This window comes from Notolabrus celidotus, chromosome 13, assembly GCF_009762535.1.
Source record: "Notolabrus celidotus isolate fNotCel1 chromosome 13, fNotCel1.pri, whole genome shotgun sequence".
NCBI classification, from domain to species: domain Eukaryota; kingdom Metazoa; phylum Chordata; class Actinopteri; order Labriformes; family Labridae; genus Notolabrus; species Notolabrus celidotus.
This window is the reverse complement of record NC_048284.1, coordinates 2,660,694-2,684,243: the sequence shown is the minus strand read 5'-3', so window position 1 is coordinate 2,684,243 and position 23,550 is coordinate 2,660,694. Positions and strand designations below refer to the sequence as shown.

The 23,550-nt window shown below is 39.4% G+C and overlaps 1 protein-coding gene across 1 annotated transcript; it reads left to right on the top strand.

The window, feature by feature from the left end:
- Positions 1-23: 23 nt before the first annotated feature.
- On the top strand, positions 24-23,499 carry LOC117824568 (triadin-like; the record flags this gene model as incomplete). The annotated part of the gene is made up of 9 exons (XM_034700100.1): positions 24-67; positions 10,797-11,006; positions 14,073-14,123; positions 16,505-16,630; positions 19,085-19,111; positions 19,270-19,374; positions 21,290-21,348; positions 21,633-21,659; positions 23,305-23,499. Coding segments are annotated over exons 2-9 (777 nt in total), but the record flags the coding sequence as incomplete, so codon positions are not given.
- Positions 23,500-23,550: the final 51 nt, after the last annotated feature.

The following is a 23,550-nucleotide window of genomic DNA, read 5'->3' as shown; positions in this document are numbered from 1 at the left end:
TGAGCTGAGCTGCCATGGATACCCAGTGAGGGTAACAACAGAAAAGTCATCCTCAGTGTGTGGACAGGTGAGCCATAAAAGGAGGAATCATGCAGGGATGGTTGGTCGAACCATTTAGAGTCTGGTTTACGAGCCGTTGATCAACAGAGGCTTCACAGTGAGGAGGGGGGGGGAGGAAAGATTTTAAGATAATGTGATTTTAAAGCCAAGGCTCACTGAATGTGTTCTGTGTCATTGTATCTGTGTGTTAGTTATTACTACAGAAACGGTGCAGAGGGAACAAAAATGGTCATGAATGTAACGTCACAAAAATCAGGACGGTTCAATTTCCATATTTTCCTGTGCACAAGTGGATTTGTTTGCATGAGGAGGTTCTCCAGGGTCAGTGGAAAAAAACCACAACATTGCTTCAAGGTGTAAATGGTTTAAAGGTGCATCATCAGAGGGATTCCTCAAGATGCAAACCCACATTGAAATATTTTAACGGCACCCCAGAAGCCGTCCTTTGACCTGGCATGAGAAGGTCCCTGAAGCATTACATCATACTACCCATACTCCATTATGTAAGTCTGGGACAAGCAGCTGTCCAGATATGTTTCTGTAGACCAAAGTCTTGGGATAACTGACGTAACGGTTGGTCTTGTCTCACCCTGAAGACACCCAGCTACCAACTAAAGACATAAACCAGCTGACCAGTGATCTCATGCAGGATAAATACATGTCACAACTATTGCAGGACAGGATGTTGCCCCTCTTTCCCTTTCAGAGATGGTTGAGGTCCAGTACCTACTATCTGTGCCCGCTAGCTGTCATTACTTCCCCACTCTCAACACCAACCTGAGACCACACTAACAATTTTACCACAGTGTCAACAGACAGAGGGGGAATGTGATGGACTACTTTCTGTGGATTGATTTGATATGACGTGCGTGATCAGGTTGTCTCTAGCATTGATTCTGATGTTGGTTTTGACCAATCAGAAGCATTCCATTCCATTCAATTCTAACGATTTTACCACAGTGTCAACAGGCAGAGGGGGAATGTACCGGACTACTTTATGTGGATTGATTTGATATGACGTGCGTGATCAGGATGTCTCTAGCATCGATTCTGATGTTGGTTTTGACCAATCAGAAGCATTCCATTCCATTCTAACGTTTTTACCACAGTGTCAACAGGCAGAGGGGGAATGTACCGGACTACTTTATGTGGATTGATTTGATATGACGTGCGTGATCAGGTTGTCTCTAGCATCGATTCTGATGTTGGTTTTGACCAATCAGAAGCATTCCATTCCATTCTAACGTTTTTACCACAGTGTCAACAGGCAGAGGGGGAATGTACCGGACTACTTTATGTGGATTGATTTGATATGACGTGCGTGATCAGGTTGTCTCTAGCATCGATTCTGATGTTGGTTTTGACCAATCAGAAGCATTCCATTCCATTCTAACGTTTTTACCACAGTGTCAACAGGCAGAGGGGGAATTTGATGGACTACTTTCTGTGGATTGATTTGATATGACGTGCGTGATCAGGTTGTCTCTAGCATCGATTCTGATGTTGGTTTTGACCAATCAGAAGCATTCCATTCCATTCTAACGTTTTTACCACAGTGTCAACAGGCAGAGGGGGAATGTGATGGACTACTTTCTGTGGATTGATTTGATATGACGTGCGTGATCAGGTTGTCTCTAGCATTGATTCTGATGTTGGTTTTGACCAATCAGAAGCATTCCATTCCATTCAATTCTAACGATTTTACCACAGTGTCAACAGGCAGAGGGGGAATGTACCGGACTACTTTCTGTGGATTGATTTGATATGACGTGTGATTAGATCGTTTCAAGCAAGTTTTTCTGATGTTGAGAATTAATCACTGTTGTTATTGGATGTTGACCAATCAGAAGCATTCCATTCCATTCTGTTCCATTCAGCTCTAAGGTTTTTACCACACTGGCCACGGTTACATGATGTTTTTTAATTCTGGAGTTTTCTCCTTCGTGTTTACATGGAAATAGTAATTCCGAATTGAGGTTTACATGGAAAACACGTTTAATTGTTTTTATTCAATTCCTCTTAACGTCTGGGGGTTGGGAAGGGTTCTGATTGGACAGGGGCGGGCGTGACGTAATTAGGTTTACCGGAAGAAAACAGACTCCAGTTCCTGCTTCTTTCATTTTTCGGTTACAGCATGGAAGACCACACAATAAGTTCGAATTTCACTTTGATTTTGACTATAGTTTTTAAAAAGCAGCTCGACACAAACGTACTGCTTCACTTCCGTCAGCTGAGGAGGAGAAGAGAGAGAGAGGACCGGAGAAGGGAGGCGGAAGACCGGACTTTTATGGAGAGAATATTGTGTCTTTAATATGCAATCAAAAATAATGGATTTGAGAACAAAAAACAATTTTGCAAACAAAATTATGATTTGAAAAATATGAAATAATGCTATGAATAAAGGAAATATGCGTTTCTACATAACTGTCATGGGCGGGACCTCCCCTGAGAGATGCAAGAAGCCTCCTGATTGGTCAGTCTCACTCAGAGAGACGGTGTGACAACTTCCGCCCCAACAAGTTGTTGCCGCGAAGGGAGACATATCAACATGGAGAAACAGGTACGTTTTGCGTAACATACCTGTCTATTTTCTGTCTTATTGGTGCTATTAAGGTTACACTTGTCGTTCGTTCTTCCAGTGTTTTTTTCCCCTAACCGTTTTAGACGGCGGTATCAGACATTAACACCTAACACGCTGTGTGCTCGTCATAAGTGACTGACTTTATTACCGCCCGGCTTTAGTGACAGTTATCCTAATTTCATAGTTATCGGCCTGTTTATAAATAAATAAACAAACTTTTTCATTAGATATACTATCAGAACAAATCAGGAGGCGTGTGTGTGGATTGTTGATGTTATGATTGTCACTAGGACTGGACCCAAAATGCAAAACTCAGGCAAGCTGGATTGTGAAAAAATACAAGTGTTTATTCAGAGTGAACTCCGTGGTAATGGCGCCGTGGGTAACGAGCGGAGCAGTCCCTCTTTCCAGAGTCCTTCCACAGAGGGTAACTGGAGCTCAGGCAAAGGCAGGCAGGTTCAGCAGCAGACAGGGAAGCGATCAGCACAAGAGCAGGAAGCATGCACGGCAAACTCTGAATCTAAATGAAAATACACAAGGACGTCAGCTTGACACACACAAAGACAAGCAGAACAAAAGCATGTTTGAGGAGCCACGGACTCAGTATACCACTGAAAAACTGAAGTACGATCTGGCAACGAGTAGGAGAGAATCCGGAGTCTTTATAGTAGAGGGTTGATTATTGAGTGGCTTCACCTGGTGCTGCCTGCAGAATGGAAACCCCTCCCACATTCACCCACAAGACACAAACAAGGGGAAGAGACACAGGAGGAGGAGCAACAGACAGGGAAATGACAAAACACACACAAAGAGGGAGAGGAGAGGGCTGCCATGATGAGGATCATGACAGTTGAGGGGTCATTCCTCCTTTAAGTTAAGTAAAAAGAAACTAAAAGCATAAAAGGGGCCATATTTTCACTGATCTTCAACCTTTAGGGTTTGATCATGTTTTATTTATCACTGTCGCTGGTACCAGAAAGCAGCATCAGGAAGCAGTTTACTGAGGTAACTGTTATTATGACTGTTTTCACTCATGGAGAATAATTTCCCTTGCGCGGTAATAAAGTCAGTCACTTCTGACGAGCACACAGCGTGTTAGGTGTTAATGTCTGATACCGCCGTCTAAAACGGTTAGGGGAAAAAAACACTGGAAGAACGAACGACAAGTGTAACCTTAATAGCACCAATAAGACAGAAAATAGACAGGTATGTTACGCAAAACGTACCTGTTTCTCCATGTTGATATGTCTCCCTTCGCGGCAACAACTTGTTGGGGCGGAAGTTGTCACACCGTCTCTCTGAGTGAGACTGACCAATCAGGAGGCTTCTTGCATCTCTCAGGGGAGGTCCCGCCCATGACAGTTATGTAGAAACGCAAACGCAAAAACTGGAAACGCAAACGAATCTGTGGTTCGTGAGAATTATAATTTTGTTTGTAACAAAAAAAGAGTGGATTTATAAAGATACATTTTTAATCACAAATATATTTCCTTTATTCATAGCATTATTTCATATTTTTCAAATCATAATTTTGTTTGCAAAATTGTTTTTTGTTCTCAAATCCATTATTTTTGATTGCATATTAAAGACACAATATTCTCTCCTTAGACTTTGGCGATTCAAAGCGTTTAGTGCAACGGCTGCTCTACCTCAGCCTGGAATATGAGCCCACCAGCGCGGAAATTAGCGTCATCGCGACAGGACATGGGAACAAACATGCGCAGAATGACCGGAATTAATCTAAAGCGGAATGAACGTATACATGATGGAGGAATTGTTTAATTCCTAATTCCAAATGAAAATGATAATTCCGAATTAAACTTAAATCCGATGTAAGTGTCTGGTTTATTCTGATTTTAAATCCGAATTGAATAATTCCTCCATCATGTATACGTTCATTCCGCTTTAAAGGGGACATATCACGCTTTTTTCATCAACATATATTGGTCTAAGAGGTCCCCAAAACATGTCTTTAAAGTTTATGCTCAAAAAAAACACTTTGAAATCAGATTTTGGTCTGCCTGAAAAGTCCTCTTCTTCATTCCTCATCAGAACACTCTGTTTTCTCTCTGACCACGCCCCCTCAGGAAGTGGATGTGCCTCGGCTCTCCAGCACGTTGATCTAATGTTTACATGTTGGCTGAATATACACGGCTGCTCAGAGATCGCGTTACTTCAACCCTCTGAATCTGATCCTGACGGAGAGGCGCCTGTAGCAGGACCTTTCTGAACGATTGGTCACAGATTTAGTGTTTCTTGTTGTTTTATTTATCAGTATGTCGACGTGTGTCTTGGTACACAGCTACGAACATGTAGCTATGTGGCTATGCTAACTAGCGCTAGCACTTATCCATGATAAATAAAAATCATCCACTAGATCTTCAAATCTGCAGACGTGGGGAGTAAAACCGACCTCTGCCAGAAAGGCAGCAGGACCTTTCTGAAGGATTGGTCACAGATTTAGTGTTTCTTGTTGTTTTATTTGTCAGTATGTCGACGTGTGTCTTGGTAGACAGCTACAGCTACAGCTATGAACATATAGCTATGTGGCTATGCTAACTAGCGCTAGCACTTATCCATGATAAATAAAAATCATCCACTAGATCTTCAAATCTGCAGACGTGGGGAGTAAAACCGACCTTTGTGTTTATTAAGACAGCCTACAACTAGCATGCCTCCCTCCTAAGCTCCTTGTTAGCACACATTTGTGCAGGTAATGAAAAACGGAGGAGGGATTCAGTATTATTTTATACAGTCTATGGGCTGAACAAGCTCCGAGCTCTGACTCCGTGACAGACCGGATATTGTTGTTACGTAACAAAAACACGGAAGTCTGAAACGGCTCGTTTCACACACATTTACAGAAAGGTGGAGAAATCAGAACAGGGGCAGAATGGATTTTTTTCATTCGCGGGGGGTTTGTAGACAGGGACACATATTTCAGGTAGAGAACCATTAAAAAGTCAATTTTGCATGATATGTCACCTTTAAATTAATTCTGGTCGTTCTGCACATGCTCGTTCCCTTGTCCTGTCGCGATGACGCACATACTCCGCGCTGGTGGGCTCATATTCCAGGCTGAGGTAGAGCAGCCGTTGCACTAACCAGCTTTGATTCCCCAAAGTCCAGTCTTCCTACTCCCTTCTCCGGTCCTCTATCTCTCTTCTCCTCCTCAGCTGACGGAAGTGAAGCAGTACGTTTGTGTCCAGCTGCTTTTTAAAAACTATAATCAAAATCAAAGCGAAATTCGAACTTATTGTGTGGTCTTCCATGCTGTAACCGAAAATGAAAGAAGCAGGAACTGGAGTCTGTTTTCTTCCGGTAAACGTAGTTACGTCACGCCCGCCCCTGTCCAATCAGAACCCTTCCCAACCCCCAGACCTTAAGAGGAATTGAATAAAAACAATTAAACGTGTTTTCCATGTAAACCTCAATTCGGAATTACTATTTCCATGTGAACACGAAGGAGAAAACTTTAATTTCGAATTATTTAATTCAGAATTATTAATTCAGAATTAAAAAAACATCATGTAACCGTGGCCAATTTCATTCTGAATTAGTTGTTTACATGGTCATTTTTAATCTTTTTAAAGAGGATTTAATCTTAATTCGGAATTAAAAGTCTCACTGTCAACAGGAAGATGGGGAAATGTTCCACACTCCTTAACGTGGATCGATTTAATATGACGTGTGTGATCAGGTTGTCTCAAGCATTGCTTCTGCTGTTGTGAATTAATCACAGTTGTTATGGGTTTTTTGACCAATCAGAAGCATTCTATTCCATTCCATTCAATGCTAACATTTTTACCACAGTGTCAACAGACTGAGATGTAAACTAGCCGGACTCCTTTCTGTGGATTGATTTGGTATGACGTGCTTTTGTTGTTGAGAATAAATCGCTGTTTGGTAGAAGTGAACTTTTTGTTGTTGTTGTAGTGGAGCTGCTAGTGGTGTTGAATTCTAAGTGATGGACTAAACTTTATACAAATGACATCAGAAGTTAGCTGCACTACGGTCATGTCTCATATTATGTAGATTACCCCAAATTTTACTGAAGTGTGACCTGCAGTTATAAAAATAGATCCTGATCTGGGCCTTGTGAGAAATTTCCATCATTATAGGCAGTAATAATAGGAATAATAATAATAATAATAATAATAATACTCTTTATTTCTATAGCACTTTTCTAAATAAAGTTAAAGTACTTCACAGAAAAACACAAAAATAAACAAAGAAAAAAAAATCATATAATATATTTATATGTAAAAATGATAATAATAAATACATTAAAATAAAAATAAAGGAACTCCAAAGTACTAGAATGCATATCTAGACATAAGGAGCAGAATAACATGTGTACATAGTTCTGAGAGCCTTCTTTAAAAAATAAATAAATCATAAAAAAAGAGTAATAACCGTCATGTTTATGTGTATTAATGCTCTATTACCTACTCATAATATCTATGCTATGGAATAAAATCCTCTTTAATATTAAAACAGACCAACAAGCTTTCCAATGCACCAACAATGCTCCCACACCAACCTCTGGGATAGTGTATTCATTCATTCTTATTTTGAACTGACCTGTACTCAGGGTAATGACGTTAGACTGAGGTGTGTGTGTGTGTGCGTGTGTGTGTGCGTGTGTGTGTGTGTGTGTGTGTGTGCTGAGAGTCCTGCTAAGCTGTTTGAGTCAGCAGTAACAGAGTAACCTACAGTAGCTGCCAGCAGCGAGCTGAGGAGAGTCAACAGGTGGTCAGAGCTTTCCCAACACACCCACAGTGACATTGGCAAACACGGTACAGCTGCTTTCACAGGACATCAATCCATTCTCTTCTGTCCTTATGAAAAGATGAAGAAGTAAAAGGGTCTTCCTGTTTTGTATTTCCACAAACGGAATGAAAGTTTTACAGAGTTGATGCATGACAGCTGATACCGAATAGTTAACACCCTCAGTGGAGTAACGCCAGAAGTCCATGTGTCTGTGGTCAAACTTGCGGATCAGACTGTGAGTGTGTTTAGAGATCACATCATACAGGTCAGGCAGGGATACGTCTGCAGAGTAGTGACAACTCCCAAATATGGCATTAGCTGGAGTCTTGGTTCTCTACCTCAGAAGGAGGTGGATCATGGAGGCTGTAAATTCACTGAGTTTATCATTTAGTGGTTTAACTTTGGGTTGTCTCTGCTAAACTGGTGCTGATGCTAGCTGCGGCTTCTACTGCTTTGTATTTCTGCAGTACATTTTCATCGGGGTGACGACTTTTCAGGTGACTTTAAGATTCATTGTGTAAAGATTAAGGACTTAATAATTGCAGCACTTGTTTTGCAAATTGTGATCCTGTTATCCTCTGAAACAGTGAAAAACATCCACACCGGTGACGCCATCTTTACTCTATCATCAGCTTGTTCTTCTTCTCTGTAGGTAATATTGGTCAAAACAGTAATTATTATTGGGGTTTTTTTTTACACGGTAAAAATTATTATTTAAAGCTGCTGTGAGGAACTTTTAGCTTGTATCGATTATGGCGCCCCCTTGTGGACAAAGTGATACCTATTATCTCTTGTCCTGTACATGCAAAATAATTGTCTTCAGACAATAACCTCATCCTGTTGTCTTTTAACATTTAGACTTATCTTACAATGTGATTATATGCCATGAAAACAGCCAAAAAAGGGTGTTTCTAAAGCGAGATATCAATCATCTGTTCTGACACCTACCCCCTCAGAGCAGTTTTAGACATTAACATGACAACAGAGAAGGTATCAGTGTTGTTGTGGATGGTCTTGTTTGCTTTTGAGGGTCATAAAGAGGCATCAGTATCAGTTTCAGTCTGTTTCTCAGCCAGTTAAAAACTCCTCATAGTGCCTTTAAGAATAATAATTTACTATAAAATATTCCCTGCAACAGGCAAACAGCCTATCAGCCCTGTCCTGCATTTCTTGGGTTAAAGCTCCTGTGAGGAGTTTTTAACTGGTTATAAAACAGACTGAAATGGATTTTGATGCCCTTAAATGACCACCAACAGGAAACGTGACCATCAGCATTAAGTTCAGCTACGGCTATAGAGTCATTTTTAATGTCTGAAATCACTGCGGGTGGGTAGGTGTCAGATAAAGGACTTTAAAGCCACTGCCTAAATATTATGGGGCGCAATTTGTAAAGGATGAGGATACAGACTTTGCAATACCAACTTGGCTTGTTCGTACCATAGACTGGGTCAGTACTGTCTCTGAGCGTTGTGAAATCTCTTAATGGCCTCCAAAACTGCCTTTCCAATATTTTTTGCTAAATTAGACCACATTATGGACGGCAGGCGGTCTGGTTAGTAACCTGTAGGAGTCAGAACTGACAGACTATCGGGATATCTCTATCGCTTTAACAGGCTTTTATTTTGATACATCCGCTAGGCCAGTGTTTTCAACCTTTTTTAAGCCAAGGCACATTTCATACATTAAAAAAATCCTGAGTCACACCACCAACCAAAAGTGTTACAAAATGACACATTTAGTCTCTCAATATATGAATCTATTTATCTGAGAGGGGGACTTTGGCTACTTCTTTAACTGTGTCAGGGCGAAGCATCTAATTTACAATAGCTTTTGCAGGTAGTGTTAATGTCTCTGCCACAGTGTGTGGCTTTTTTGATTTGGCTACGATTTCAGATACTAAGTAGCTAACTTTGAGAGCTCTCGCAGACACCGATGTAGTTTTTCTCATAAAAGTTGCCTTTTCAACCACCCATATTACGCTCTTCATCCAGTTTAGAATTTTGTCCAGGGCCCTGTTTGGAGTTTTCATTTTTCCTTTTTGAATATTTATCCATCGCTGTTGTACGCCTACGTCTTGTCACATACACATCTTGCGCGCATCATTAATTCTATTGTCTTAAATTAACAAGGTCATTAATGCACTTTATTGTCACCCAGTGGGTGGGGAGCACAGGTCAGTACATGGACGAGGACTGAATTACTCCGCCAGTTACTACACTGCAGGTAGAGACGCACTACATGGCAAATTATGTGCTGTATATGAATAATACTTTTTTGGAATAATCAAGTGAAATTTGATAATGTCCCACGGCACACCTGACGATCTGTCACGGCACACTAGTGTGCCACGGTACAGTGGTTGAAAATCACTGCGCTAGGCAGCAGTGTGAATTTGCAAATTAGCTAAATATTTAGGATTGCAGGGCAACATTTAACATTTAGATTTAACATTCAACATCTGGATTTAACATTTAACATTTATATTTAGCATTTAGATTTAACAGTGATTTTAACTTTTTTTTTCTATTTTATCAAGTTTTGGCAGGGGTTGAATTTTTTATTTTTTTGGTAGAGCCTCCTTATGTATCTCCTGAATTTCCCCCTTGGGGGATGAATAAAGTACATTCTATTCTCTCTCTTATCAGCCTACCAGCTGGTTGAATTAACATGTAAATTTAGCATTTTGCAAATTTGACATTTTCATTCACGGTGAAGTCAAAACACTAACATGTTCCCGTTGGCATTCTTGGTGGATGCAGATGATAACAGCAGCACCTCACCGGTCCTCTAATGTTTTACTTTCCTGTCTGCATTTTCTTCTCACTCAACTGTTCATCACATCACACTACCACAGCTAACACCGTGTCGTGGTTTGTGTTTCCTTTGTGTCTGTTTTCTTCAATTTGTTCGACGTCTCTTTGAATCATCTCTCTCTGTTTCCTCTCTCTCTGTTTCCTCTCTCTCTTTTTCTTTCCTCTGACGTTAACCATGAGTTTAAAGCTCTCCAAAAACCTCCATAATATTAAAATATCCTCAACGTTAAGTATTGGTGATATGTGGCGTTTTTGCTACATTGTCAACAGGAAGAAATTATGCATATGACTTGAATTTTATTTATTTTTTGAGGCGGTTTGGACCAATCAGAATCAAGTATTTAACACACAGCAATAAAGGATGATTACTGTAATATAACGTCAGTGGAGGAACAATAAAACGATGATATTAAACTAACCATCGATTGAAGAATACCAGTGATGTTGGCCATGAAGTCTCTGTTCATCTTGTTGCTGTTTTAGACTTTGAGTGTAGAGTTACAACATTAAGGAACCCTGTTAGAACACCATGTTCATGTGTCTCTGATCACTCTGTTCTTGCCCCTCAGCTCGGTCGTCAACCACCACCACGATGGTGATCGAAGGTAAAAACGGAGACCTCGGTTCGCCGCCAATGAAACCGAAGAAAACTTTTTCAGATGACCTCCACTCGACCTTCAGCTCCCCCCTGGCCTGGATCTTGGTCCTGGCTCTCGTCATCACGTGGACTTGTGTTTTTGTCATCATGTTTGATCTGACGGACTATAAGACTATTTCAGGTAAGGACGGGTTGTCTCATTTTTTCTAATCGTCCCCTCCAGGTTCGTCAGTCTCAGGTACAGGTGTGTTTACGCTGCAAGCAGACTCTGAAGAAGACTTAAAGGAACACATTTTTGTTGCTTTTTAACTGGCATTTTAGAGTTTGTAGGTGAATCAAGGAGCTCTGATCAATATACATTTACATAGGCTACATTTATATGGAGAGAATATTGTGTCTTTAATATGCAATCAAAAATAATGGATTTGAGAACAAAACACAATTTTGCAAACAAAATTATGATTTGAAAAATATGAAATAATGCTATGAATAAAGGAAATATATTTGTGATTAAAAATGTATCTTTATAAATCCACTTTTTGCGTTTGCGTTTCCAGTTTTTGCGTTTCTACATAACTGTCATAGGCGGGACCTCCCCTGAGAGATGCAAGAAGCCTCCTGATTGGTCAGTCTCACTCAGAGAGACGGTGTGACAACTTCCGCCCCAACAAGTTGTTGCCGCGAAGGGAGACATATCAACATGGAGAAACAGGTACGTTTTGCGTAACATACCTGTCTATTTTCTGTCTTATTGGTGCTATTAAGGTTACACTTGTCGTTCGTTCTTCCAGTGTTTTTTTCCCCTAACCGTTTTAGACGGCGGTATCAGACATTAACACCTAACACGCTGTGTGCTCGTCATAAGTGACTGACTTTATTACCGCGCAAGGGAAATTATTCTCCATGAGTGAAAACAGTCATAATAACAGTTACCTCAGTAAACTGCTTCCTGATGCTGCTTTCTGGTACCAGCGACAGTGATAAATAAAACATGATCAAACCCTAAGGGTTGAAGATCAGTGAAAATATGGCCCCTTTTATGCTTTTAGTTTCTTTTTACTTAACTTAAAGGAGGAATGACCCCTCAACAATCCACACACATGCCTCCTGATTTGTTCTGATAGTATATCTAATGAAAAAGTTTGTTTATTTATTTATAAACAGGCCGATAACTATGAAATTAGGATAACTGTCACTAAAGCCGGGCGGTAATAAAGTCAGTCACTTATGACGAGCACACAGCGTGTTAGGTGTTAATGTCTGATACCGCCGTCTAAAACGGTTAGGGGAAAAAAACACTGGAAGAACGAACGACAAGTGTAACCTTAATAGCACCAATAAGACAGAAAATAGACAGGTATGTTACGCAAAACGTACCTGTTTCTCCATGTTGATATGTCTCCCTTCGCGGCAACAACTTGTTGGGGCGGAAGTTGTCACACCTTCTCTCTGAGTGAGACTGACCAATCAGGAGGCTTCTTGCATCTCTCAGGGGAGGTCCCGCCCATGACAGTTATGTAGAAACGCAAATGCAAAAACTGGAAACGCAAAAACTGGAAACGCAAACGCAAAAACTGGAATCGCAAACAAATCTGTGGTTCGTGAGAATAATAATTTTGTTTGTAACAAAAAAAGAGTGGATTTCTAAAGATACATTTTTAATCACAAATATATTTCCTTTATTCATAGCATTATTTCATATTTTTCAAATCATAATTTTGTTTGCAAAATTGTTTTTTGTTCTCAAATCCATTATTTTTGATTGCATATTAAAGACACAATATTCTCTCCATACGTTTACATGAGACTTTTAATTCCGAATTAAGATTAAATCCTCTTTAAAAAGATTTAAAATTACCATGTAAACACCTAATTCCGAATGAAAATGATAATTCAGAATTAAACTTAAATCCGATGTAAGTGTCTGGTTTATTCTGATTTTAAATCCGAATTGAATAATTCCTCCATCATGTATACGTTCATTCCGCTTTAAATTAATTCCGCTCGTTCCCTTGTCCTGTCGCGATGACGCACATACTCCGCGCTGGTGGGCTCATATTTCAGGCTGAGGTAGAGCAGCCGTTGCACTAACCGGCTTTGAATCGCCACAGTCCGGTCTTCCTCCTCCCTTCTCCGGTCGGCTTCTCCTCCTCAGCTGACGGAAGTGAAGCAGTACGTTTGTGTCGAGCTGCTTTTTAAAAACTATAGTCAAAATCAAAGTGAAATTCAAACTTATTGTGTGGTCTTCCATGCTGTAACCGAAAATGAAAGAAGCAGGAACTGGAGTCTGTTTTCTTCTGGTAAACGTAATTACGTCACGCCCGCCCCTGTCCAATCAGAACCCTTCCCAACCCCCAGACCTTAAGAGGAATTGAATAAAAACAATTAAACGTGTTTCCATGTAAACCTCAATTCAGAATTACTATTTCCATGTAAACACGAAGGAGAAAACTTTAATTCAGAATTATTTAATTCAGAATTATTAATTCAGAATTAAAGAACATCATGTAACCGTACCCATAGTGATCCCAATGCCTTTTTTTTTGCAAGTCTTGCTGCAGCGTACAGGTAGTTTGTCAATCAGGCAAATAACTTGATGCATAAGGTGCAATAGGTATGATTTGATTTGAAGTGATTTGAAATGAGACCTCACTTTAAACTGAAATATCCACACTCCTCTGTTTAATTCACCTTCTTTTTAAATGTTCAATATGCTGATTGTTTTATCTATTTTCCCTTCTTTGAATCTTCATGTCTTTCTTTAATGTGTTTCTCACTGCTGTGACATAAAAGTGAACTAATTCTACTTGTTAACATGTTTCTCCTTTAACAGTGACTTCACTAAGTTGCATCATTAGTGCCATGTTTCCTCACAACATCCTCATCTCTGTTGTGTTCTACTCCCCTCGACTTTCTAACCCTAACACAAAGATCCCTCACCTCCTGTTTTATAACGTGTCATCTTCACGTTACATAACAACCATGCAAGAATCTCACATTTCACCTGAAGTACATCAGAGCTGATCAAATCCTTCTTATTTATAACTCCATCTTCAAAGAAAGGACAAACATCCACCTCTCATTCGTCCTTTCTGACACAGACAGTAGAAGCCACCTCTCCATCTCACTCATGTGAACACCAACACAACACCTCCTTTCTTTCTCTCCTTCTTCTTCTTCTTCTTCTTCTTCTACTTCACACCAACACACCAAACCTCTCTCCTCAATGTGTTTCTCATCCAACCAGGTCGTCCGCCTCCTCCCATCAGGAAGGTTTTAAAGGACTCAGGCCGTAGAGGCAAGACACCTTATCTGCTACTAACCCCTCAGACCGGCAGCTAGCGCTAACGTCGCTGATAAAAACTATTAACATTGAGTGCTAATATCAGCTTTCAGTGTCTGCAGATCTGTAGAGGCTGCTTTATGTGTGCATTCATGCTTGATATTTAGTTTTCAGTCTAGATAAACCATATGTATGGTTTTAGTTTGTAGCTCAGTTTGTGTAGACGAGGTATTTCAGTCGTTAGCATGTTTATTCTGCATTTATTGCATCATCAAAGAGAAAAGAAGGGGTAAGTATTTTCAGGTTTATTTGTAAAGACATATTGGACTGTCTCTGGTGAGCTTGATTTACAGACCAGGAGGAGGAAGATCTAAGAAATGAAATAAATCAATCTCATCAGAAATCGTTTCTGTTGCTTTTTTCGTCGTGTATTTGGCCTGTTTGTGCTTTTTGTAGATCTGGTTTCAATCAGGGCTGGACATGTGCTAAAGTATTTTTTTATTCTTTTCATTTCTGTCTTTTGGATTTGGATGTCATTGCTCTGATTTTAAAAAGAATATTGTCTCAAAGTTGGTTTCCTGCAGAGCGCCGATCCTCCTTCATCAAACTAATTTGAAAACATGTCACAGTCAAACAAAGTGACTCTTCTTTTTTCAGTTCTTAAAAGCATAATGTAATAAAAATAATCAGTATTCTGAAATGTATATAAGCTGTCTGGAAGTAGCAGAAGCCTCTGATGTTGAAAAATGAAGCAAATACAGTCATGCAAAAAAAAAATGCAGTTCCTTGAGTGTCCACTTGAGGCTGGCTCCAAAAGCCAGGATGTTTATGAAGCTTTTATTAAAGTACTTCTGCTGGGCGGCAGTGTGAATTTGCATATTAGCTAAAAATTCTGATTTAAGATTTAAGATTTATATTTATATTTCACATTAGTACTAACATTTATATTTAACATTTTTATTTAACATTGAACATTTAAATTTAGGTTAAGTATTTATATTAATATTCAAAATTGGAATTTATATTTAACATTTATATTTATATTTAACATTTATATTTATATAACATTTATATTTAACATTTATATCTATATTTAACATTTAACATTTATATTTATATTGAACATTTATATCTATATTGAACATCTATATCTATATTTAACATTTATATCTATATCTAACATTTATATTTAACATTATATTTAACACTTACGCTTAACATGTATTATTAATATTATATCTAACATTTATATTTATATTTGACATTAAGATTTGTATTTAACACTTATATTTATATTAAACATTTATGTTTGTTTAAATAAATATTTAACATTTAACATTTTAATTTATATTTATATTCAACATTTATATTTAACATTCTAATTTATTTAACATTTATATTAAACATTTATACTTAACATTATATTTAACATTTATATTGAACATTTATATCTATATTGAACATTTATATCTATGTTTAACATTTATATTTATATCTAACATTTAACATTTATAATTAACATTATATTTAACACTTACGCTTAACATGTATCATTAACATTATATCTAACATTTATATCTATATTTAACATTAAGATTTGTATTTAACATTTATATTTATATTAAACATTTATGTTTGTTTAAATAAATATTTAACATTTAACATTTTAATTTATATTTATATTCAACATTTATATTTAACATTCTAATTTATTTAACATTATATTAAACATTTATATTTAACATTTATGTTTAAATTTAACATTATATTTAACATTTACATTTAACATTATATTTAAAAGAAATTTTAACTTAAATATATTTGTCACATCAAATTTAAATAAGAAAATCTACCACAAATATTCCTCTAAATGTAGTAAAAAAAAAAGTGACTTGGGTCTCATGTTAAAAAGCCCATTTGAGCAGCATCATTAATCATGTTTACAGCCTGGTACAGAAACCAGATGTGACTGATGTTCTGGTTCAGTAGACATGAACAGGGCTGAGTCTCCTTCATATGCAGTCCATAGTTAGAACCAATGAGAACTAGCTTGATGAAGGAGGATCATTTTGCAATTTCAAATGCTTTTTGCGCAACAACATGTCGGCCTTTCTGCTCTGGTTAAACTGGAAGGTGGGCACAGGCTGCTAAAAGAACAAAGATCACTTCCTGAGATCCTGTTTGAGTCCAGCTCCTTTAAGCCCACCCCACTTTAACCCTTCGCTCAGGAGTTCATGTTCTGATTTTGGACATTCCCTCAGTACAGACGAATGAAAGGCTTCTCTGTACTGAGAGAATGTGTGAGTAAGAGGTTGGATATGTTTGCTTTGAGTAATCAGATAAAAAAAACAACAAGTTGAGGATGTAATTAAAATGTTGTCTGTTTGCTCCACCAGGAGGCCTCAGCAGGATCGGCTCAGACCCCCTGAAGGCTGTGAACGATGCTGTGGATGAATCAACAAACTTGATTAGTGTAGTGTTCAAATTTGCTGCCAACTTGATCGCGCCAGAAGAAGATGAAGGTACAGTCAGCATTTTGGATTTGTTTAAAGGTGCTATCATAATGAGGCACCACTGTTGTCTAAGGGGGGAGGGGGGCAGACCGGTGTGGTCAAATGCAGAGGTGGAAAAACACCAAAACAAACATGGCAAGCGCTCCAGGAGAACCTGCGCTAGAATACTTCACATATGACCCAGAATCTGACCCTGAGCAGCAACGCCAAAGCAAAACCACTTTATCATGGGTGGAGGCTGAGCAATTTGAGGAGTGGGAGTGGCTTTGCATGCACTCCTGTCGTGACATCACCACAGGAGCCAATTCAAACTGCCTTAGAAAACAAAGGCTTTGTCACATCCTCATTCTCATGGTCTCTAGGCTGGAGGATGACTAAAGTACATATGTACAGGCAAGGATAATTACATTAGACCTTTAAGGGAATTCTTGCAACATTTATGTGGATTTCAAATCAGTGCTGATGTAAAGCAGTAGATTCCTCATGCACCAGGATGCAGCCTCAGCGTTAGTCTGCAACATTTCCATGGTGGTGTGGACTGCAAAACAATCAAAACACAGGGACATGAACAATTAAAAATATATATATATATATTTATATAAGAGTGCAGTTTATTTTGAACTTTTTAATTAAAAAAACCTACTTGAAGAAATGAAGAATAAAGAGAATAAAACAGAACTTCAGAATCTCTCTCCAAATCCGCTGCTGAAACCCTAATTCATGCTTTTATATCCTCACGACTCGACTACTGTAACAGCCTCCTTTATGGTCTTCCCTCCTCCCATCTACAAAAACTACAATACGTACAGAACTCTGCTGCCCGGCTACTCACCCACTCCCGCTCCAGAGACCACGTCACCCCTGTCCTTCAACAGCTCCACTGGCTCCCCGTAAAACAGCGCATCCATTTCAAGATCCTGCTCACCACGTACAAATCCCTCAATAACCTGCCCCCCCCCCCCCCGTACCTCACTGACCTTCTCCAGTACTACCACCCCTCCCGCCGCCTCCGATCCTCTGACTCCAACCTCCTCACTCCCATTACTACTCAACTCAACTCAACTCAACTTTATTTATAAAGCACTTTAAGAACAACAGCGGTCGGACACAAAGTGCTGTACAGAAACATAATGGATAAAAACAAACAATAAAATCATAAAATCAATAAGAACAATAAGATAAAATAAAGTTAAAAAATAAAAATAAAAATAAAAATAAAAAGGCACTGAAACAAGAGCAGGGTCTCATGCTGAGTCGAAAGCCAGGGAATAAAAATGGGTTTTAAGACGACTTTTAAAAGTGGACAGTGAGGGGGTTTGTCTGACGGCTAAAGGAAGATCGTTCCACAGTTTGGGAGCAGCGACAGAAAAAGCCCTATCCCCCCTGAGCTTCCGCTTGGACCTCGGTACCTCCAGGAGCAGCTGATCAGCTGACCTGAGGCACCGAGCAGGGGCATAGAGATGGATCAGCTCAGAGAGGTAGGGCGGGGCGAGACCATTTAAAGATTTAAAAACAAATAAAATAATCTTAAAATGGACTCTAAAATGCACAGGCAACCAGTGGAGGGAGGCTAAAATGGGCGTTATGTGCTCCCTTTTACGTGCTCCAATTAAAAGGCGAGCGGCTGCATTCTGGACCAACTGGAGACGTGCGAGGGAGGACTGACTGATTCCTAAATAAAGTGCATTGCAGTAATCCAGCCGGGATGTGACAAAGGCATGGATTACTGTTTCAAAGTGCTGTCGTGCAAGGAAAGGCTTCACCTTTGCCAGCTGCCTAATGTGAAAAAAGCTGGACTTTACTATAGAGCTGATCTGCTGATCCATCTTAAAATCACTGTCAAGCTTAAAACCCAAGTTTGAGACTTTCGACTTAAAATAGACGGCCAAAGGGCCCAGATCAACCGGAGGGAGTTCATCTAAATCCAAGCACCGTACCTTGGGGGACCGGGCCTTTTCCATAGCCGCCCCCACCCTCTGGGACTCTCTCCCCCCACACATCCGTGCTTCTGACTCACTTCATTCATTTAAGAAACAGTTAAAAACTTACCTTTTCAAACAGGCATCCCCCACACATTCATTATTCCACCTCTTCCCTTGTCGTCTGCTTGTCTTATATGTCTTTATTTTATTTTATTTATTTATTGTCTCTCTTGTAAAGCGTCTTTGAGTTCTTAAAAAAACAAGAAATAAGTAAGTGAGAGAGAAAAACAGGCGAGAACAGAAGAGTGGTGAAGAGCTGGATGGAGCAGATTAAAGGAGGAGTGAAGGGTATCCCATTGTGCCCAGCTGATAAACTTAGACTGATGTGATTATGGGGGTCCCTGAAGTGCAGGGACATGAAATGTAATCGGATAAAGCATTTAGTGCTTCTTAGCCATCAACCTCACCAACTTGTGAAAGCTATGAAATCTGTATTTTCCTGACTGTCATTGCATTAACTCATTTGTCTCTTCTTCTGTAGGAAATCTATACGCAGTGAGAAAAAAAGGTTTGTATTCATGCATTTCGTTGAAGTTTTTCTGCTGCAGAATTAAAGAGATGACAAAGCATTGCTTGTTGCTACAAAGTTTTGATCATGCTGCGCTGCATTGTGTTACATGTCTTTTAAGAATTTATGGTGGAGGTCAACAACTGCTTTGCATACAGAAATCATTCTGATGGTAGGAATAGGAAATCTAGAGGCCAACATCGTCACCCTCGCTAGTGAGCACCAGAATTACTTCAACATCTACCATATGTTGGGTCTAAGCTGTAGCTCAGCCACCTTCCACTTTGGCTGTGGCTCCAGTTAATGTCTACTCCCATAATGCTACAACACTACTACCCAGATGTAAACAAACACAGATGACAGCTGGCGTTTTGTGGCAGTTTGTCAGTATGTTGATCTAGTAAATGTAGATGAAGTTGTATGAAGCTGTGTCTGGTTGAACTGACCAATAACCACACAGCACAGGTATCTGGATGTTAGGCATGAGGTGCTAGCTCTGCTAGTGTTAGCCACACTTAACAAACCAATTTGACATTGTTTACCCAAAGACTCCGTGATCATGAATGTAGATATGTTAAATAAATTGCACTTATTTTGATTGTTTTCTGAGTGTTTCCTGCCTTTGGATGTGTCGTTAAGTCGTGATTTAGATTAAATGGCGTGGAAATTAGTCACTTTGGAACATCCCAACCAAAAAACCTGTAAGACACACCGGGAGCAGATCCAGAGAGGTGGCATAGACTCCCCTTGAAACCTAATCGGCCATGGGCAGAACAACCTGAGTTAAGTAAGAACTGTTCGTGCTCCCCCTGCTGACTGAACATCAAGACAGGATCAGATCCAGTCCCATCTTACAGACAGGACTCAGTCTGATCTCATCTTAATCCACCATGAGCAGAGCACTTTGCAGCATTTAGCAAGTTACAGTGGCAAGGACAAACTTCCTTTAACAGGCAGAAACCTCCAGCAGGACCAGACTCATGTTAGACACACATCTACTGAGACCTACCGTGTTGGAGAGAGGGATAGAGGGAGATGAAGAGAGAGAGAGAGATGATAGTGGGGAGACGGATAGTAGTAGTTGTAGCAGCTGGAGTCTGGGACGTCCACAGCAGCAGGCAGTCTACGGCAGAGATCCGGAGGAACCCACAAGACAAGGGAGCTCAGGGACTCCAGAAAGGTCTATGGTTAATAACTTTAATGGGACAGGAAGAGTTAAAGAGACAGGCAGAGAGAGAGGGAAAAACAGGATCCCAGGAGAACACTTTGCAGTATTTAGCAAGTTACAGTGGCAAGGACAAACTTCCTTTAACAGGCAGAAACCTCCAGCAGGACCAGACTCATGTTAGACACACATCTGCTGAGACTGAGTTGGGGGTTGGAAAGAGGGGATTAAGAGAGAGAGAGATGATAGTGGGGAGACGGATAGTAGTAGTTGTTGCAGCTGGAGTCTGGCACGTTCACAGCAGCAGAGATCCAGAGGAACCTATGAGACAAGGGAGCTCAGGGACTCCAGAAAGGTCTAGGGTTAGTAACTTTAATGGGACAGGAAGAGTTAAAGTAAGAGACAGGCAGAGAGAGAGGGAAAAACAGGATCCCAGGAGAACACTTTGCAGTATTTAGCAAGTTACAGTGGCAAGGACAAACTTCCCTTAACAAGCAGAAACCTCCAGCAGGACCAGACTCATGTTAGACACACATCTGCTGAGACTGAGTTGGGGGTTGGATAGAGGGGATTAAGAGAGAGAGAGATGATAGTGGGGAGACGGATAGTAGAAGTTGTAGCAGCTGGAGTCTGGAATGTCCACAGCAGCAGGCCGTCTACGGCAGAGATCCGGAGGAACCCACAAGACAAGGGAGCTAAAGGACTCCAGAAAGGTCTGTGGTTAATAACTTTAATGGGACAGGAAGAGTTAAAGTAAGTGATAGGCAGAGAGAGAGAGGGAAAGACAGATCCCAGGAGAACACTTTGCAGCATTTAGCAAGCTACAGCAGCAAGGACAATCTTCCTTGAACAGGCAGAAACCTCCAGCAGGACCAGACTCATGTTAGACACACATCTAACCATGTGCCATGCTTTTCTTAAAGACTGCAGGAAGCACACATGGATCTATAGGTGACTTGATGTAACTGTAGTTGATAGTTTGAAGCTGACTTGACTTATGAACCGTCTCAAAGATTCAAGATGGGTGGAGGAGGAGGAGGATGAGGAGGAGGAGGAAGTGGAGGAAGTGGAGGTGAAGATTAAGAAAACCAAAGGTATCATTTATGATTACTCTGTGAACGTGTAGTTTAAATGATCCCGACCCTCACAGGAGATAAAACCCTGTACTAGCAGTATTTAAGGGATGATATTTCCACTAATCCTCCCTCCTGATAACTCAGTCTCTGAAGCTTCTCTGCTCTTTAAGTGTCTGCGCTAACGGCTTCACTCCGACTGAAACTGCATGAGAATGACGTCCAAACAGAAACGTGTAGTTTAGATTTTTATGTGACTCTTTTTTCTCTCTGTCTGTTTCAGGTGAATTCTTACCGTCCCGAAGTAAAGGTACGTACCTCAGACGATACATGATACCTGCTTTAGAGAGGAGATATCGACGTCCTCCTTAACACCAAGTGTATCATATTTGATACATCAGTTTTTGAGACCTCTACATCATCAGTGTGATATATTCCTTTCCAAAAAAAAATTATGTATATGATCAGATACATGCAGTGCATGGATAATCCACCAGGTGTGAGTAATTCATGCACCAGAAGGACGTCACCTGAGACATCAGAAATTTCGAAATTCAATTTTCATCCAATTTTGAAAAAGTTTGGATGAAAAAAACTCTGAAATTGTTCCTGAAACTTTAAGAGGAACAGTAACTGGATTGATGCAATGTAAAACTAATTAATATTTCATTACTTCATTTATAGTCAAATCGTATTGAAAATGTGAAAATCAAAATTGATACAGCAGGTATATAAGGACATTTATTATCATAGTTGTATTAAATATCATACGTTATGCATTCCATAAAGCAACATAGTATTTTTTATTATTTAAGAACATGTTTACATGACATAATGAAGTATATTTAGAGTAGAAATTGAGGTATTTGTAACATATATTGTATTTTTTTTTATATGCAACCTGCTGTATCATGATGATTGATGACTGGTTGAATGTTACAATGAGTCCCAAGTAAATTATTGTCTTTTGCTCATTGATTTCCACAAAAAATTTAAAAATTCAACATGTATGACGTTGTCGTGCAATATGGAAAAAAATAATTTCTATTTTTGAAATTACTTTGGGAAAAATTTGAACGAAACTCAAAGTTTAATTGGCAATTTTTTTTTCTTGTTTTTATATGTTTTAATTTGTTTAAAAAATAAGAAACTTTGTGCAAAAAAATTGCACCAAAATGCCCGATGCATCAAATACAGTGGTGGAAAAAAGTTTTGGGACACCCCATGCATTTATGAAATATTGCATTGAGAAGCACTCTAAGGTCTTCAAGTGCAATTTCTTTAAGTACAGTCACAGCCAGGTATTCTCTGTTATTTGTTGACTTTGATACAGACAATGTTGAGAACTGACATATTGAAAACTGTCAAGAATTTAGTTTTTGTTACTTTTTCTTGTAAAAAATAAACAAAAAAAATATCATTTGTATTAGTTTATGTCTGTCTAATGCTTGAAACACAAAAAAAGTTTTTTTGCACAATTATTTCATGACAATATTTGAGATTCTGTAAAATTTTAAGGGTGTCCGAAAACATTTTTCCCACCACTGTATGATACAAATTAAAATGAAATGAAAATTGCTGTTTGATTTTTATTTGTTTTAATTTGTCAGAAGGTCCAATAAACACTTCATTTCAATTATTATAATTTTCTGGCAATCATTTGATGGTTCAGGCTTTATAGGGTTAAGTTATTCTGCATCAGTTAGGCTGCAAATATGAAGTTATGAAATATGGATCAATAACTGAACATTAATACAAATACCTTCAATATATTGATTATTGATTTATCATTATTATTGAGTGCTTATATTAAAAACATGAACTTCCTCTTTTCAGTTGTCGGGATGAAAGCACAGTCAGACGTACCAGCGGTCGAAGTTGTGGAGGAGGATGAAGGAGAGGAAGGAGAGGAGGAGGGAGAGGAAGGAGACCAAGGGGACGATGCTGGGGAGGAGGCAGAGGAGGAAGAGGAGGAAGAGGAGGAGGAGGAGGATTACTATGCAGATGAGGAGGAGTATGAGGAGTACGATCTGGAGGATGACGAGGAGTATTATGATGAGGAGTATGAGGAGGAAGGAATGGAAGAGGAGGAGGAGGAAGAGGAGGAGGAAGGAGCTGAAGCTTTGGACGAGGAGGAAGATGAGGAGGAGGAGGAAGAAGAAGGAGCTGAAGCTGTGGATGAGGAGGAGGAGGAGGAGGAA